The sequence below is a fragment of the Amyelois transitella genome, chromosome 6 (genome assembly GCF_032362555.1).
Source record: "Amyelois transitella isolate CPQ chromosome 6, ilAmyTran1.1, whole genome shotgun sequence".
Classification (NCBI taxonomy): domain Eukaryota; kingdom Metazoa; phylum Arthropoda; class Insecta; order Lepidoptera; family Pyralidae; genus Amyelois; species Amyelois transitella.
In genome coordinates, this window is record NC_083509.1 from 9,568,515 (window position 1) to 9,583,986 (window position 15,472).

The following is a 15,472-nucleotide window of genomic DNA, read 5'->3' on the forward strand; positions in this document are numbered from 1 at the left end:
AATAATTAAGAGAGTTATTTTTCTTACTTACCTATCTGTAATATATTATCTACTAGCGAGCGACCCGCCCCGGCTTCGCACGGGTGCAAAATTCGGAAAAAATTATACATAAAAATCTTCCTCTTGAATCACTCTACCTGATACAAAAAACCGCATCAAAATCCGTTGCGTAATTTTAAAGATTTAAGCATACAGACAAACAGACTAAAATAACGACTTTGTTTTATACTATGTAGTGATAATAATATTATCTAAGTATTAAAACTATTCCGTAACTGAAGTGACTGACTGGCTGTAGACCACACACAGCCCAAACCGCTGGGTCTGGTAACATGTAAAAACATTAAAAGTTTAAAGAGGTTTTCCTGAATTTCCCGCGGGAACAGGAATAAACGGGACTTTACGTTGAAGGCGGGCTGAGCCGCGGGTGTCTCTCTAACACCACATTTAAGTTAATAAAGTATGTAGTGTTACATGTAGTTTCTAAGGAAAGCGAAATAAATTTATATACATACATACATACTCCTAGTTACCTTACGGGGTAGACCAAGCCAACAGTCTTGAAAAACTGAAAGGCCACAGCTGTTTAAATTTATTTATTTGTGCCAATTTTTATTTCTGTCGTAGATTTCACAGATCACAAATCAAGACTGTTTTTTGCTGCATTTCCCTTCACCTACACGGGTTTTCGTTACATATTATCCATCCACACTAATAATAGAGCGAAAATATTTGTATTTTTATACATTTGTAACGAATAAACTCAAAAACTACTGGGCTGATTTTAACGTAATTTGGCATAAATATACAGATTGAATGGACCTTCAGGCGTAAAATAGGAAACTTTTTCTAGAATTTCCCACTAGAGCGTAGCCCGCTAAAGCTAGTATAAAATTAAATATAAAACGCTGTTTCATAAAAAAAATATATTTTGCTTATTCTAAGACGATAGTAAGTAAGTCAAGACCAGACTGAGGTGAACAATATTGCCTCATACACCGTATAACGGCACTCATCGGAAAATAGCTGTGTTATGAAGGCCTGATGCCGTGTCTGTCATCATTATTCATTACTTGTAAGATGACACAACGTTTCCTAGTGTTTTCCTTTGTTTTACGTTAATTCTGGATAAAATTTAATCTATTCCTAATGATAGTATCATAGACAACAAAAATAGGTAAATTTTTCAATGACTTAATGAAATAGACTGACGAAAATAAAACACCGCCAGAAAGATGTAGACGTTGTTGTACACACATTTTTACATGCATAAATCACGTCTTTATCCCTTGCAGGGTAGACAGAGCCAACCGTCTTTTCAAGACTGAAACGTCACGTTGAGGTATATGACCCAATGATGGAATCGATATTCAAATAGACACAGGTTACTGGCCTTTCACGTACAAGAAGATTTAATGAAACATTAACACATTTAAATACTTACTTTATTTAAGAATAATTATATTCAAGCCGATTGATGGAAAAATTCAAGACGACCGTACAAAGTGTAGGGTCCGAAGACAGATCTCAGGCGAAGCATATCATTGGATGATGGTGTAACTGGGAACACGGAAATGTGAGAGAAATAAATGATTAATGATACCACAGTAACCAGGTTTGAACCATTATCGAGTGTCGTTGATGGACTTAAGATTTATGAACTTCAATAACATTGTTTACGGAACTTTATGAATACTAATACTTAGGCAAAGAGAGTGTCATAAGAAATCAATGTAGAAAAAATGTTGGGTTTTTATTTGTAATTAGAGGTCGTAAGAGGCGTCATTTTTAAATTGGTCAATATATGTTAATTTTTTATTTAAATAGTAAAAACATAATTATTTAATTCCTACATTTTAGTTGCTGCATTATACCTATATAAAACCAAATTAATTCACTTCATTACATTCTTTTAAAAAATTTCAAAATGAGAACAGTTTCCTCGTTTTTCGTAATCTCGATGTCACCGGCCAGTGCGACTTTGCGAGTGACACACATCCGCGGCAGACCCTCGTCATGTCACCAGCATCTTTTTGCTACAAAACTGCAACAGACGGCTGGTACCTACTTTGCTTTTTTTTCCTATGTAATAATATAGTAGTGGAACGGCTTAGGCATACACCGCGAAACCTTTACCACTCATAAATGGAACAGTTTTCCAAGAGATTTCCTCTTTTTTTCATAATAAAATGTGTTACTAGCCAGAGCCAAAGATTTATTAGTTCGAGTCAGGTTCTTTTTATTCTATAACTTTTATTTGATGGAAGTTCTAATCAGGAGTGCTCTAAGCCGCCAAGCTTGCATGAAGAGAATTATGAAGAGAGTCGCGGAAAGTGCCTATCTTACACTGCCATTATTATCTTGCATAAGTACATAAAAGCTATCTAATGTACCGCTATAACCAAAGTCAGCAAGAGGAATGAGCGTTAGTCACAACAACAAAGCCTTCCTACACAAAGTTAGATTTGCGGTTTCTATTTGTTAATACTAAGCTTGAACCATTTAGCACGCTCTATAGGTTTAATGCGCAAACTAGAGCTTAAATTCAGTCAGAAAACATACAATTTGTGGGAAATAGCTCGCCACTTTCAGTGCTAAAGTTACAACGGTGCAAAGCGAAATACAAATTGTTGTTGTAATTTACTGTGTACTAAAACTTTTAGTGGTAATAGAGTAGCAAATATTTGCTTATCTTCCTACAGTATGCCAAAATGGAAACATAAAGTATGATACCAAACCTAATGAAAATTACATTCTTCTCATTCTAGCGGGAATTCTGGATAACCTCTCCTGGTCCACCCCTAGATCATATAGGTATGTAACCTATGTGGATACCCAGCAGTTTAGTCTGTGTGTTAACATATCAGACAATAAGTCAGTCAATGTCCTGTTTTATATACATACATACATACATATGGTCACGTCTATATCCCTTGCGGGGTAGACAGAGCCAACAGTCTTTAAAAGACTGAATGACTACGTTCAGCTATTTGGCTTAATGATAGAATTGAGATTCAAAAAGTGACAGGTTGCTAGCCCATCGCCTAAAAGAGGAATCCCAAGTTTATAAGCCTATTCCTTAGTCGCCTTTTACGACATCCATGGGAAAGAGATGGAGTGGTCCTATTCTTTTTTGTAATGGTGCCGGGAACCACACGGCACTGTTTTATATATTGGGAAGTTGAAGATGTTTAATGCACATGTTATGCAGTATTTCATTATCATTAAAAATTCAACAGACTTCAGTGTTCTGCTCTGTTCAATACAATTAATTTCCGTACTCCATTGGATCTGCGAACTACGGGAACTATCTTACCAATAAATTCTAAGTGAGCGGGCGCAGAGATCTGATTTCCGATGATATAGAATTAATACTCGATGGTTTCCTTACTATGCGTTTTAGATTAAATTTGATATCCGTAGTTGTTAAGATTAATTACAAACCGATAGAAGCGAATAATAAAGGGTAAGGGAAAGATGTTGTCCCTACCTACCCCTCCGGAATAAAGACATGATTTTATGTATGTTTATATGTAATAAAGGGTACCTTTACATAGTATTCTTTAAACTAGAGGACGCCTGCTTATAACGAAAAATCTCGTTAATTTCCGTTTGCGCGGGTATTTCAGGAAATCCTCTCATATACGCACTCCTAAACCACATAAAGAATTGAATGAAATTTGGCAAGGCGCAGCCCTAAATGCTGGTTAGCAATTTAAGCAATGCCTTGTCTCTCAATCAGTCAGTCACGGAAGAGTTTTATATGATGTACATTTTAGTTTACTAATTTCGGTCACTTCGCTTCAAATTATAACACTTATTATGTTTAATCTTGGTTTTTAATTCTTACGAGACAGACCGAGCTAACTGTCTTGAAAATGTTGATGGGCCATGTTCAGCTGGTTGACATAATGATGGAATTTAGATTTAGATCTAAACTATCCCTTTATTTAATAGCAAACACATCAGCAGCCAATGTTGACTTATTTCATAACTCAGTGTCATGTTATGCTATTTTTGTTTTTTTTTGTTATGTATATAAATGTATGATAGAGCCACCACTTCATTTAAAGGTAGTACAAACAGTTTTAATCTCTTTAAAGCACACCTGAATGCCGTTTCCACTCCGCTAAAAACCTTTAGTTCGTTTTATTTCCCAGTATACAGCCAGAACAAGCAGAACAATGGCTTTTTGAGATTTCAGCATCTATTTTTGCCTTTTTCAGAAATATAGTTGAAAGCATACACTATTCAAATATATCACGAGTAGCAGAACGGATACGTGTAGAAACTTTACTAGGTGGAATACATATATCCTACTCCGCAATGCCTAGTGCCGTGTGGTTCCCGGCACTTTATTTTAATAGAACCTCTTTCCTTAGTTGTCGTAAGATGCAGAAGAGCAACAGAGAAAGAAGAAGACTGTACTCTTCTTTACTCAGTTTGAACGGGAAAGAGATCATGGCTTTTTTGGCCAAATTATGTATTTGTCTTACACATATCATGAAAATTATATTTAGTAGTTACTAATGACCCGGCCTGCCTTCTTATTAATTATCCAAATAGCTGGGGAAACTACACCAAAATCCGCCGAAAAAGAAGAAAGCTTGAAAAAAAGAGGTGGAGAGGCTTTTTAATTAAATATTCTATTTATGTAGTGATTATATTAATTTTGCACTTCTAATTCCTCAACAAAAGATGTGGTTTCTGCCAACCCCTCCGGGAGAGAGGCGTGTTTTATGTATGTATGTATTAGTTTATATTTCACACGTCTCTAGGCAAAGACTCACGTCATTATACATATTCAGGTAAATTCTTACCTTCAAATTTCAGTTATATTTGATACTGAAGCAATCTAGAGTTTCGTATCCGAGTTACTGAGAACTAGAATCTAGTAATCTCTCTAGAGATAACATCTCTAGAGAGAGAAGGTTCGCTTGAAGACTTGTGTGTACTTCGTCAAAGCGGATATAGTCTACGATTTGTTTCTATGTACCTAAAGGATGAATAAAATGAAATGGAGAGTCTTAGGAAATAGAAATTGAGATCTGTAAAGTGTAAAGGGGAAGCAGACTGTTAGTAAATCCTACTAATATTATAAATGCGAAAGTTTGTGCGTATGTCAGGATGTCAGTATGGATGTTTGTTACTCTTTCACGCAAAAACTATCACTTACGATGAAATTTGGTATGTAGGTAGCTGAAGATCCAGAATGACAAATAGGCTACTTTTTGTCCCGGAGTTCCCGCGGGATTGATAGGGTTTCTATGAGGACGAAGTCGCGGGCGGCCTCTAGTTGTGTTATATACTTATTAAGCCGTATTACCAAATACTGCTCAAGCTACTATGACCGATAAGATATTTAATTAATTGGCGCACCCTTTTAGGTAGACCTAGTGGAACATAGGTACCTCCGCTTGATTCGCCTGGGAAAGAGGCATAATTTTATACACCTATTAACTGTTGCCCGCGGCTTCGCCCGCGTTTCAGTCGCCTTTTCACGTAACCTGTGTGTAACTACAATTATATTAACTACACGCATAGATGATTGAAAGATTTTGAGATAAAACCTTTTGTAAAAAATGGAACTAATGACAAAAAGGCTCTTCATAATTTTCACACAAAAAAGAAATAATCCTCATTTATAATTACAACATGAAGATAATTTGTCCACAAAAGAACCACGTTATTATTCCTTGATAAATTATTCATTTTGTTGTAATTAAATTGGAGATAAAATAAAAGGTGCAAAAGAGATGAAAGGGATGCTTTTGGAATTAATTAACAAAGAATAATATCCTGTTTATTCTTCACTAGCAATCGCCTGCGTAGTCGCTCGCGTATATATTATAGCTAATGTGTTATTTTTTATATATAAGCTAAATTACTATAAATTTCCATCTTAATTTTGCAAAAGAGTAGGAAAAAAATATATCCACAAACTTCTGCATTAATAATTTAAGTAAAAAAAATGTATGTAAATATTGATAAGGAAATGATTATTGTAAATTAATAACTTCCTGTAATATGAATATAAAGACTAACTTATTTCCAAAAAACGATCGCTAATTCATGATCTTTTTTACAAACTTTGATCAAAATCGGATTTACAGTTTGGCCATGAAAGAGTAATAGACAGAAAGATAATAAGACAGACTTTACTTATTAGTTTACTTGAAATGTATTTGTTGCACAAGGTTAAGAAATTAAAACGTAGCTTAATGCTATTTCACGTGTAGAACTGAACTTCTTCAAGAAGAATACCCTTTTTACCTAGGTTCTAATCCTGAACGATGACCGGACACCTCTCGGAGGCACGCATACAAGATAAAGTTGACGGTAATCTTATAGCTATATACAGGTTAAAACAAAATAACTTTCGGAAACAAAAGATCAATTTAAATTTTATCCCGTCCACATCACACGCAGTCACATCCAAAACAAACAACAAATAAAACGAACGCGAATTCATTTTGCGTAACTCAACACGCGTGCCAAAGAAAAATAATTTCCATTTTGTTACACTCCCTGAATGCTGTAAATATTTCATTCCGCGGGGGTACGAAGATCGGATAAATCCGCGAAATAAGAAACAAACTGAGCGGGTGGATAAGTACAAAAGCTATGAATGAAGAATCAATAAGCTTATTTTAGAGTGAAGGAATTATATTAATTCTCAATTTAGATAGATAAGACATATTAGACAAATACCATGATTGCCTACATGCACTTAATATGTTATAAAATATTAAAAATTTCTAGTTGCTTTAAAGTTTAAGCGAGTCCTTATAAACACTTGCAAAAACAAGTCGACAAAAGCAAGGTATCGCAGCATACCGTAGCAAAACCCGATAACCGCAAGTCTCGATTAGTTGGCTGCAGCCGGTATCCGGAATCCGGGCTTTACCGATATTTGCTAAGGATGTATCGAGAATCGGGAAAATGTAAATGGAGTCCAGAAATCCGGACGCTCGTTACGAATGGACGCTTGTAAATTGACTAAACCTTGATTTGAGGATAGATTTTTGAATAATATTGCAATATGCAGATTTCTGTCGATTTCAGGAATAAATAAATAAATATATACGGAACAAATTACACTGATTGAGTTAGCCTCGAAGTAAGTTCGAGACTTGTGTTACGAGATCCTAACTCAACGATACTATATTTTATATGATCAAACGAACTTCACAAGTGAAGTTCGATCAATATTATATGATTCGCTTCATTCGAAGATATATTTAATACTAGTAGTCCTTTTAGTCTACAAGATAGCTCACGCACGATTTTTAAGAGACAATCGATGTTTAAATCGATAAGTCAAATGAAATCGATTGATTCAACCACTCATCGTTCCTTGTTCCAACCGTCATTCTTTTAGAGATAGAGACGATGCAGAACTTTGCTTTCGGGAAAGAGTGAGGGGGGACCTTATATCTTCGAATGAAGCGAATCATATAATATTGATCGAACTTCACTTGTGAAGTTCGTTTGATCATATATTATATTTCTTCGCTTCATTCTTCAGATATATTTAATACTAGTAGATGTTAAGAGAAAAGTTTTGCAGTCGACTAAATAAAACAATTAAGGAACTTCTACTAATCATTTTAATATGTACTCAAGGTACGTTAATTAAGGATACATTCTTACTTATAAATAGAACAATAATAACCACAAACCCTGTTATTATCTCAATCTTGTAATATTGAATGAGCAAAAGTATGATCATCTAATATTGGTCGATGATAGAATTGAGCGAAAACCTTCGACGCATTTGTCCAGCCGGCAGCTTTCCGTATGGTATCGATAGAGGTCCCACGAGTGGCAGCTGTGGACGTGGCTGCGTGTCGCGTGCTGTGCGCGCTGAACGTCGACACGTCTACACCGCTTTCTGATAGCGTCTGCTTTATCCATCTACTTATTGACTGTGCTGTCGCGCTCTTGTACGGGCGCTTCACAGTTATTAAGAGATAAGGTATATTAGCAGGTCGGTCTTGTTTTGTAACGAGAATGTAATCTTGAAGAACTGTGGCAGGACAAATGCGTGGATTTTCATGAAAAAAAGGTAGAAATAAACATGGTTGTTCTCTGCCTGGAGCGGATGTCTTCAACATGTCTTTGATTTCTATGTTAACTCCTGTCGAAGTAATGGTAATATTTTCTAGCTTTATAAGAGACATGGTTTGAACTCGCTGTGCCGTGCATAAAGCTAATAAGATCACTAGTTTTTTTGTAATTTTTTCTCGGCTGAGTTCTTTATTGGGATACCATTCGGAAATATAACTGAGAACTACTTGCGGATCCCATGTATTAGAGTATTTAGGAAAGCTAGGTCTTAATTTAAATGCTCCTTTAAGGAGTCTTTTAATACGGTCATCAGATCCAATATTACTACCTAGTAAAAGTGATAATGCTGATCTGTGATTATTTAAGGATCCATATGAGGCTCCTTTATAATACTGCGAACTTAGGAAAGATAAAACTGTCGGCACATAGCAATCAAAGACATCTAGACTATTGTCATTGCAATATTGCCACCAGAGCTTAAATGAAATATTATATTGTCGCATAGTATTCTTGGCCAATGATGCTAACATGAGATCTAGGGTCGAGTCTGGAGCACCCCGCGAGGAGAACGCTTGCCTGAGAGAATCGCGGCACCCAGGGTAAGGTGATTTCTGTAACACGATTTTATACGATGAACATTAGGATTTAACCAAACTATATCGGAGGTGGTCATTCTCATTAATTGAGGATACCATGGCTGAGATGGCCAAAAGGGGAATACTAGAATTCCGGTAGCATTTTCTTGTATTATTTTTTGAAGACACTTAAGAATAAGTGAAAATGGTGGAAAGGCATAAAAAAAATATTTATTCCATTTTACTGTAAAAGCATCAATAGAAAAGGCGTCAGGATCTTTTCTCCACGAAATGTAGTTGTGGCATTTAGCATTGGCCCGAGAAGCAAAAAGATCTATTGCTGGATATCCTAAGCGATTAGTAATCTTTTCAAAAGCCAAATCGGATAATTGGCATTCCGTATCTGGATTGAGTTTACGAGACTCTTCATCTGCTTCGAAATTATCCTTTGTATTAATGTAAGATGCAAATAACCAAATATTTCTTTCCTCGGACCATTGCCATATTTGTCTAGCCAGATTGTTCAAGTGGGGGAATTGTATACCACCCATACGATTAACGTAGCTGATCGCTGTCGTGTTATCAATACGTAATAAAATTGAACAATTAGATTTTTTACTTGCAAAATATTTGAGACCTAGAAAAACTGCTAATAATTCTAAATAGTTTATATGCGATTCGAGTTCATCGGTCCTCCAAGCCCCGTTTGTTCTACTTTTATTGCATACTGCACCCCAGCCAGTACGAGATGCATCTGTGAATATTTCCAAATCAAAGTCTGCTATTTTTAGGGAATTATTACAAGTTAAAACATTAAGCTTCCACCAGTTAAGGTCTTCTAAGATTACAGAATCAAAATTGAATTTTGCTTCGTAATTTGCGCATTTCTTAAGTGCTAGAAATTTTTGACGTTCTAAAATTTTTGTGTATAACCAACCGTATTTAACTGCGGGGCAAGCAGCTACTAGAATTCCTATAATTTGAGCGAATTCTCTTATAGTACATTTCGGGGCTTTTGAGAATTTCGTTACCAAATCTAAAATCTTTTATCGCTTTTCAGAAGGTAAAGACAAAGTTAGATGAACTGAATCATATATAAATCCAAGAAATTTGCATGACTGTTTAGGCTCTAATGAGCTTTTTTCGTAATTTATAATAAAGCCCAGACATTTTAAGAGTTTAAGCGTTATTTTAACGTTATTATAACAATCATTATAGTCATCTCCGATGCACAAAACGTCATCTAAATAAAATACATTTTTAAAGCCCTGGGAACGAAGATAAGACATTACTTCTTTCATAATTTTAGTAAAGACTCTAGGAGCGACCGAAAGACCATACGGTAATGCATTGAATTCATATGTACTAATATGGTCATTTTCGTCCTGATGAAGAAATCTTAAAAACTTTCTATCAGACTCATAAATTGAAACGAGAAAATAAGCTTCTTTAAGGTCAATAGTAGCCATGAAGCCATTTTGTGGTATAAGTTTAGATGCCGTCCGGAAGTCCTCCATTTTAAAATGTTGTTTAGAAACGAATGTATTTAATTTTCTTAAATTTAAAATAAAACGTTTATCGCCATTTGGTTTTGGGGCTAAGAATGTTTGCGATATGAACTCACCAACACAAGGTTCGCAAGAGCGAATCGCACCGAGATCTATAAGTTTATTTATAGCCACAGTCATCTCTGCATTTTCGGAGGCTGTACGTGACAATAAAGGAACATGTGTCTGTATAACATGAGACTCAAAAGGGATAGAAAATCCAAAACGAATCCAGTCTAAGACTACAGGATTTGATGTTATTTTAAGCCAGCAGTTATAGAAATAAGAAATTCTACCAGCATGTTGTACCTGGTTCACTGACGAGTTGCGGTTGTTTTCGATTTGCTCGTGACCGCTGTGCTCGACGATTGTTGCGCTTGAGACCGGCGTGTCACAGGGGTAATCGTCCTGCTTGGTCCTCGGCGCCCCCCCCTGTTCTGATGGTAGCGCGAAGACCCGGTCCAGTTTCCCTGGTATGAGCCAGTTTGTTTGGTCTGGTAATGCGAGCGCAGAACTGGTGTTGGGTGTTCTGTATTAGACGTACTTTTAGAAGTCTTTACAAATTTTTTGATAGAAAGGCCTTGTTTTTCAATCGTTTTTGAGGCCTTTATTTTTTCACCCAACTTATTCCCGTACAACCTGTCATCTCTTTCGCTGTCTTGGACAACATTAAGGAATGGTTTCGCGAGAGAGTAATTAATAACACTAATACGCGCCTGCGTCTCTTGAAAGTGAAGGTCAGTAAGTATTCGGCATCCATCGCTTAATATTTTAATGGCTTCTACTTTATTATCCGAGGTTAGCATCGATGTCAAAGCCTTATTAATAGCCGATATGCCAATCCCTAATTGCTGCTGCGCAGTCTCCTTCTTCTTGTCCCGTTGCCTGGCTGCCTCAGCTATAGCGGCCGATACCTCACGATTCAATTTTGGCGCTTGCAATAAAGTGCAATTTTCGGGTATAAGGTACTCCTTCATCAGCTTCTCCTTTGCTTCTTTTGGTAGGCCTTTTTTAAGGATAGGTTCCCATCGCTGGGCTAGATTACGATGAATAGCTTCCCCAAATTTACTTTTATCCTCAATTTCTTCTCCAAGCGCGGTAAGTACATCCGGGTCAAGTTCCGGGGTGGCATCAGCATCGGCGTTATTTTCTGGTACCGGTATTGAGAGTTCATCGATAAGTACTGGGGCAGACTCTCCAGGTGTACCGTTATTCGGGGTTGGCGAAGTGGAACTGCGAGACGAGTTATCGTCTGAAAAATATAAAACGATTTGTAATCGTTCAGCGACCGTTTTAACCATCGTGTTAACTCACGGTTAACCGCCCGGTATTTGGTCTATATAGAGAGGTGACCTTCGTGTTAACTCACGGTTAACCGCCCGGTATTTAAACTCTATACACAGGTGACCTTCGTGTTAACTCACGGTTAACCGCCAGGTTTCAAGAGATACCTACTATGAATACCAGTAGTTACATAGTAAGTACTTGCGTAAATAAAATAAATCCCTTGTAAAGGTTGCTATTATTGTATGGCGGATTTATATTTTATGTTTGAGGGTAGGTTAAAAATGCATTTTCTATGTACTTATTTCATATAAGGGATTTTGATATGGTCTAAAATTCTAAATTGTTAGCAAGGCATTTTAAGTGTACCATTTGATAAAATTTTCATTTCGAGGAAATGATATTTAAAAAATGGGTAATGTATTAGTTACTCACCAGTATCTGTTGAAGATTCTATGAAAATTCGACGGCGTTTCCGTTTTTGTTGATCTTCGAGCTGTTTAAGTTTTTTCTTTAAGTATTGTAGATCACGTTTCGACATTTTTTAATGAAGAAATAAATTTTATTTTTTCCGAGTAGGGTATGCGTGTGTAAGCTATCTCGCACGAAAAAAGAATGACGGTTGGAACAAGGAACGATGAGTGGTTGAATCAATCGATTTCATTTGACTTATCGATTTAAACATCGATTGTCTCTTAAAAATCGTGCGTGAGCTATCTTGTAGACTAAAAGGACTACTAGTATTAAATATATCTGAAGAATGAAGCGAAGAAATATAATATAATAAATACTTATATAGATAAACATCCAAGACCCAGGCCAATCAGAAAAAGTTCTTTTCTCATCATGCCCTGGCCGGGATTCGAACCTGGGACCTCCGATGTCACAGGCAAGCGTACTACCGCTGCGCCACAGAGGCCGTCAAATAAAGGAATAGCAAACATTTTTCGGTTTTATGACGATCTTTATCACTTAAACATGATTTTATCAAATCAAAATTCAATATACATAAAATCACGTCTACAAGAACATCACTTGTGAGGTAGACAGAACCAACAGTCTGGCAAAGACTAAAAATCCACGTTCAGCTGAGATTAAACAGTTCAGCATCATTGTACAATACCAAAAAAAATTACCAAAAAGTCTTTATTAAATATTAGATCCAATCATATAAATAAACAAGACCGGGAACTATTTACCCATGCAGTAAAAATAAAGTTTATTTATAACCCCATTTCAAATTGTTATTTCATTCTACTATTATCAAACGAATAATCAAGTTTATACGTTTGCTCTCACAAATGTCTATTGCTTAAGGTTGAAACATACGCAGTTGCTAAACATACCTTTTCTGTTCCAGATCTTAACACTTCCCAGCAAGAATTCATTGCAGGTCAGTATTGAAACTTTTTGAGTTCTCCCGAACCCGCGGCACAACACGAACGATTCCTTTGATCCATTCAGAGATGCTTTCAAAAAAGTTAGATACTGCGTGTATGGCTTTGAACACGGGAATTCGCTCAAAAGGTCGCGCTTTTAATGAGATGAATGAGTTTCAGCCGGATAAGCCTTTTAGGTGGCTTCTGTGTGAAACATGCTTTTTGTAGTACTTTTGCCGTTTGGAAACTATTTATATTGACTTAAGAAAAAAATTAAACGGTTTTAAATCTCTAAACGAGATCAGATGGGTGGCTAAATATGTTCAAAAGAATTGAGATACACATTTTATTTATTAATTATTTATTTATAACTTTAATGCACAAAATAAAATGTATAAAAGGCGTACTTAATGCCGTTTGGCATTCTCTATCAGTCTACCAGCTGACCGAACAGAAAATTACTGACCCTTATTTCTAGAAAACAGATGCAATACATAAAAACATTACTCACAAAACTTCTACATAAAATACAAAAATATTTAAATTAAGCCTGAAAATCCGAAGAAAAATTTCCTATTAGCCAATAACGAAACCAATTAGCATGTCTTCAAGGCAATCTTTGTTGAGAGCAATCATTGCGATTGTCATCAATCTTCTTCAGCCGCCTCCTGATGAATTCCCGGTTATAAGAGCCTCTTGTTCGCATTTTTTTTCCATCGAAATGAATCTTTTGCCGCTGATTAAAACTTTTCTTTCAACCGAATTGGCTTCGGTGATTTTCGCGAAGTTTCGATCGTTGTTTCAGAGTGATTGATGCCTTTAATCGCGGCCTGTAATTAACTATTCTTTTAGTTTTAAGAATTAGTTATGATTGATGCCTTCATAAAATGAATCGACATTCATATTACAATCGAATGATTTTTCAAATTACAAATTGAAACAACTTTTTTATATTTCCCTCTTTGATAGGTATGTAAGTGGAATAAAATTATGGCGCATTTGTATGCGGATCCCACAGAAAATGACAAAGTAACTCCAATATGCTCATACCAAGTGTTTCTTTATTATCTAACTAAAATGTCCAATTCGTTACAATTTGTTAAATATTTAAATGTCAACTATGCTGAATAGAATTTGCATTAAAATTATTATACAAAAACTCTCAAAATTGTGCAAATTACTATCTCATTTCGGGGCTAAGAGGGCAATTTCATTTTCAATTCCCTTTGTGATATCGGCCCTTTAGTTTTCTATTATTTTATCATTCCGAAAATTCCAACTCATTAGGTGTTTTCATTTGGAAAATGAGAAAAAGCGAATACGTAATGGGAGAAAATTATGCGTAAAATTTTTGCCCGGCCAATTTTTGATCTTTGTTTTCAAAGAAAGTTTTGAGATCTCTTGAATTTGGGGTTCTGAAATGTAAATTATTTTTATACTTCTTTGCTCTTATGTAAAAAAAAGTGAAATAAGCGCACAGTACACCTATATGATTGTAACAGGTTTTTTAGAAGCTCCGTGTCAGTCTTTATATTAATTAAAAACGTAATTCCATTATGTTCAAGATCACTTTGTGCGAGTGAACAGCAAAGCCACAGTTTCTTATCGAAGTTGTGCTAGGCTTTACCCACAAATTAAATATATCACAGATGATTATTAATTGATTTATCTGTCTCTCTTTCTTTATCTCTATTCTCATCTGCTCTCTTGTGAAGTCAATATATCAGTGATACCTTGTATCCAATTGTGAAAATAAATCTATTCTATTATATCCGTATCGAAAAGTGTATCGGGGACAGAAGAAGTTGGAGCAATAACATAACCCTGGAAGCACTAAAATATTAATAGTAGTAACGTTAAAACTTCTTAATTAAAACAAATAATTATATAGTTTTAGCTCCAGCCTCCCAGCTACCCTTCTGTGCCCCCGTTTTGCGTCCGTATAGAAAAGTGTATCGGAGACAGTAGAAGTTGGGGCCGTAACATTTGCCTCGGAGTGCACTTTAACTTTGTTACGAGCCTCCCAGGTCAACGGAGCTGTTCGTTTAGAGACCAATAATGACGAGAGCTGGCAAACCTTTCATCATCATTTTTAATTTAGCTTTAAATTTTAATAACAGCGGAAAATTAAAAGAAATTAATACTCTCTCATAACTATAGAATTCGAAGTTCAGTTTTTTTAGTCATTATTTAAGAACATTAGGCAGGCATATAATGTTTCTTTTTGTTCGGTATGTATAATAGGGGTGTAATGAAATGTTGACTTGCATAAATACGTCATAAAGTGGTCAGGTCTATCTGCCCCCGACTGTACATATAACTTTTTATCTGTTTGCATACGTGCAAGCTGTGATAATCTCCTTCCTTACGAGACCTCGACGAGAGCGGACGTGTTTAGTGTTGTATTTGCAAAAGTTTAAAGGTGTACGCGCTTATCTATATCGTAACGATACGAGCAGTCAGGTCATATTCCTATCAACAATAACAGTGCAATTACGACCCATACAAATAACACTGCTCCCCGGTGCGGTGCGCGAGTGCGGCTACGGTAACCTACGAGCGCGGTTGCCCCTCCATTCCTTCGCAAGATAAAGACATCAAGGTTGGGATTTGTTTA

The 15,472-nt window shown here is 36.0% G+C and overlaps 2 protein-coding genes across 2 annotated transcripts in view; one reads left to right on the plus strand and one right to left on the minus strand.

The window, feature by feature from the left end:
• Positions 1-7,931: 7,931 nt before the first annotated feature.
• On the minus strand, positions 7,932-11,636 carry LOC132901838 (uncharacterized). Its single transcript, XM_060944686.1, has 2 exons — positions 10,502-11,636; positions 7,932-8,681 (listed from the first exon to the last, which is right to left on the minus strand). Exon 1 carries the CDS (start codon positions 11,491-11,493, stop codon positions 10,507-10,509), a length of 987 nt encoding a protein of 328 aa, XP_060800669.1. The 5' UTR covers positions 11,494-11,636; the 3' UTR covers positions 7,932-8,681; positions 10,502-10,506.
• Positions 11,637-12,833: 1,197 nt separating this feature from the next.
• LOC106131213 (CD151 antigen) overlaps positions 12,834-15,472 on the plus strand; it is a 28,304-nt gene continuing 25,665 nt past the window's right edge. Inside the window, exon 1 of the mRNA XM_013330224.2 lies at positions 12,834-12,869. The gene's annotated coding sequence lies outside the window, so the exon portion shown is untranslated. The remainder of the gene's footprint in view (positions 12,870-15,472) is intronic.

What these genes read in the sequence shown, in the direction of transcription:
- LOC132901838 (XM_060944686.1), bottom strand. Translation starts at nt 11,493, where the DNA reads ATGGTTAAAACGGTCGCTGAACGATTACAAATCGTTTTATATTTTTCA.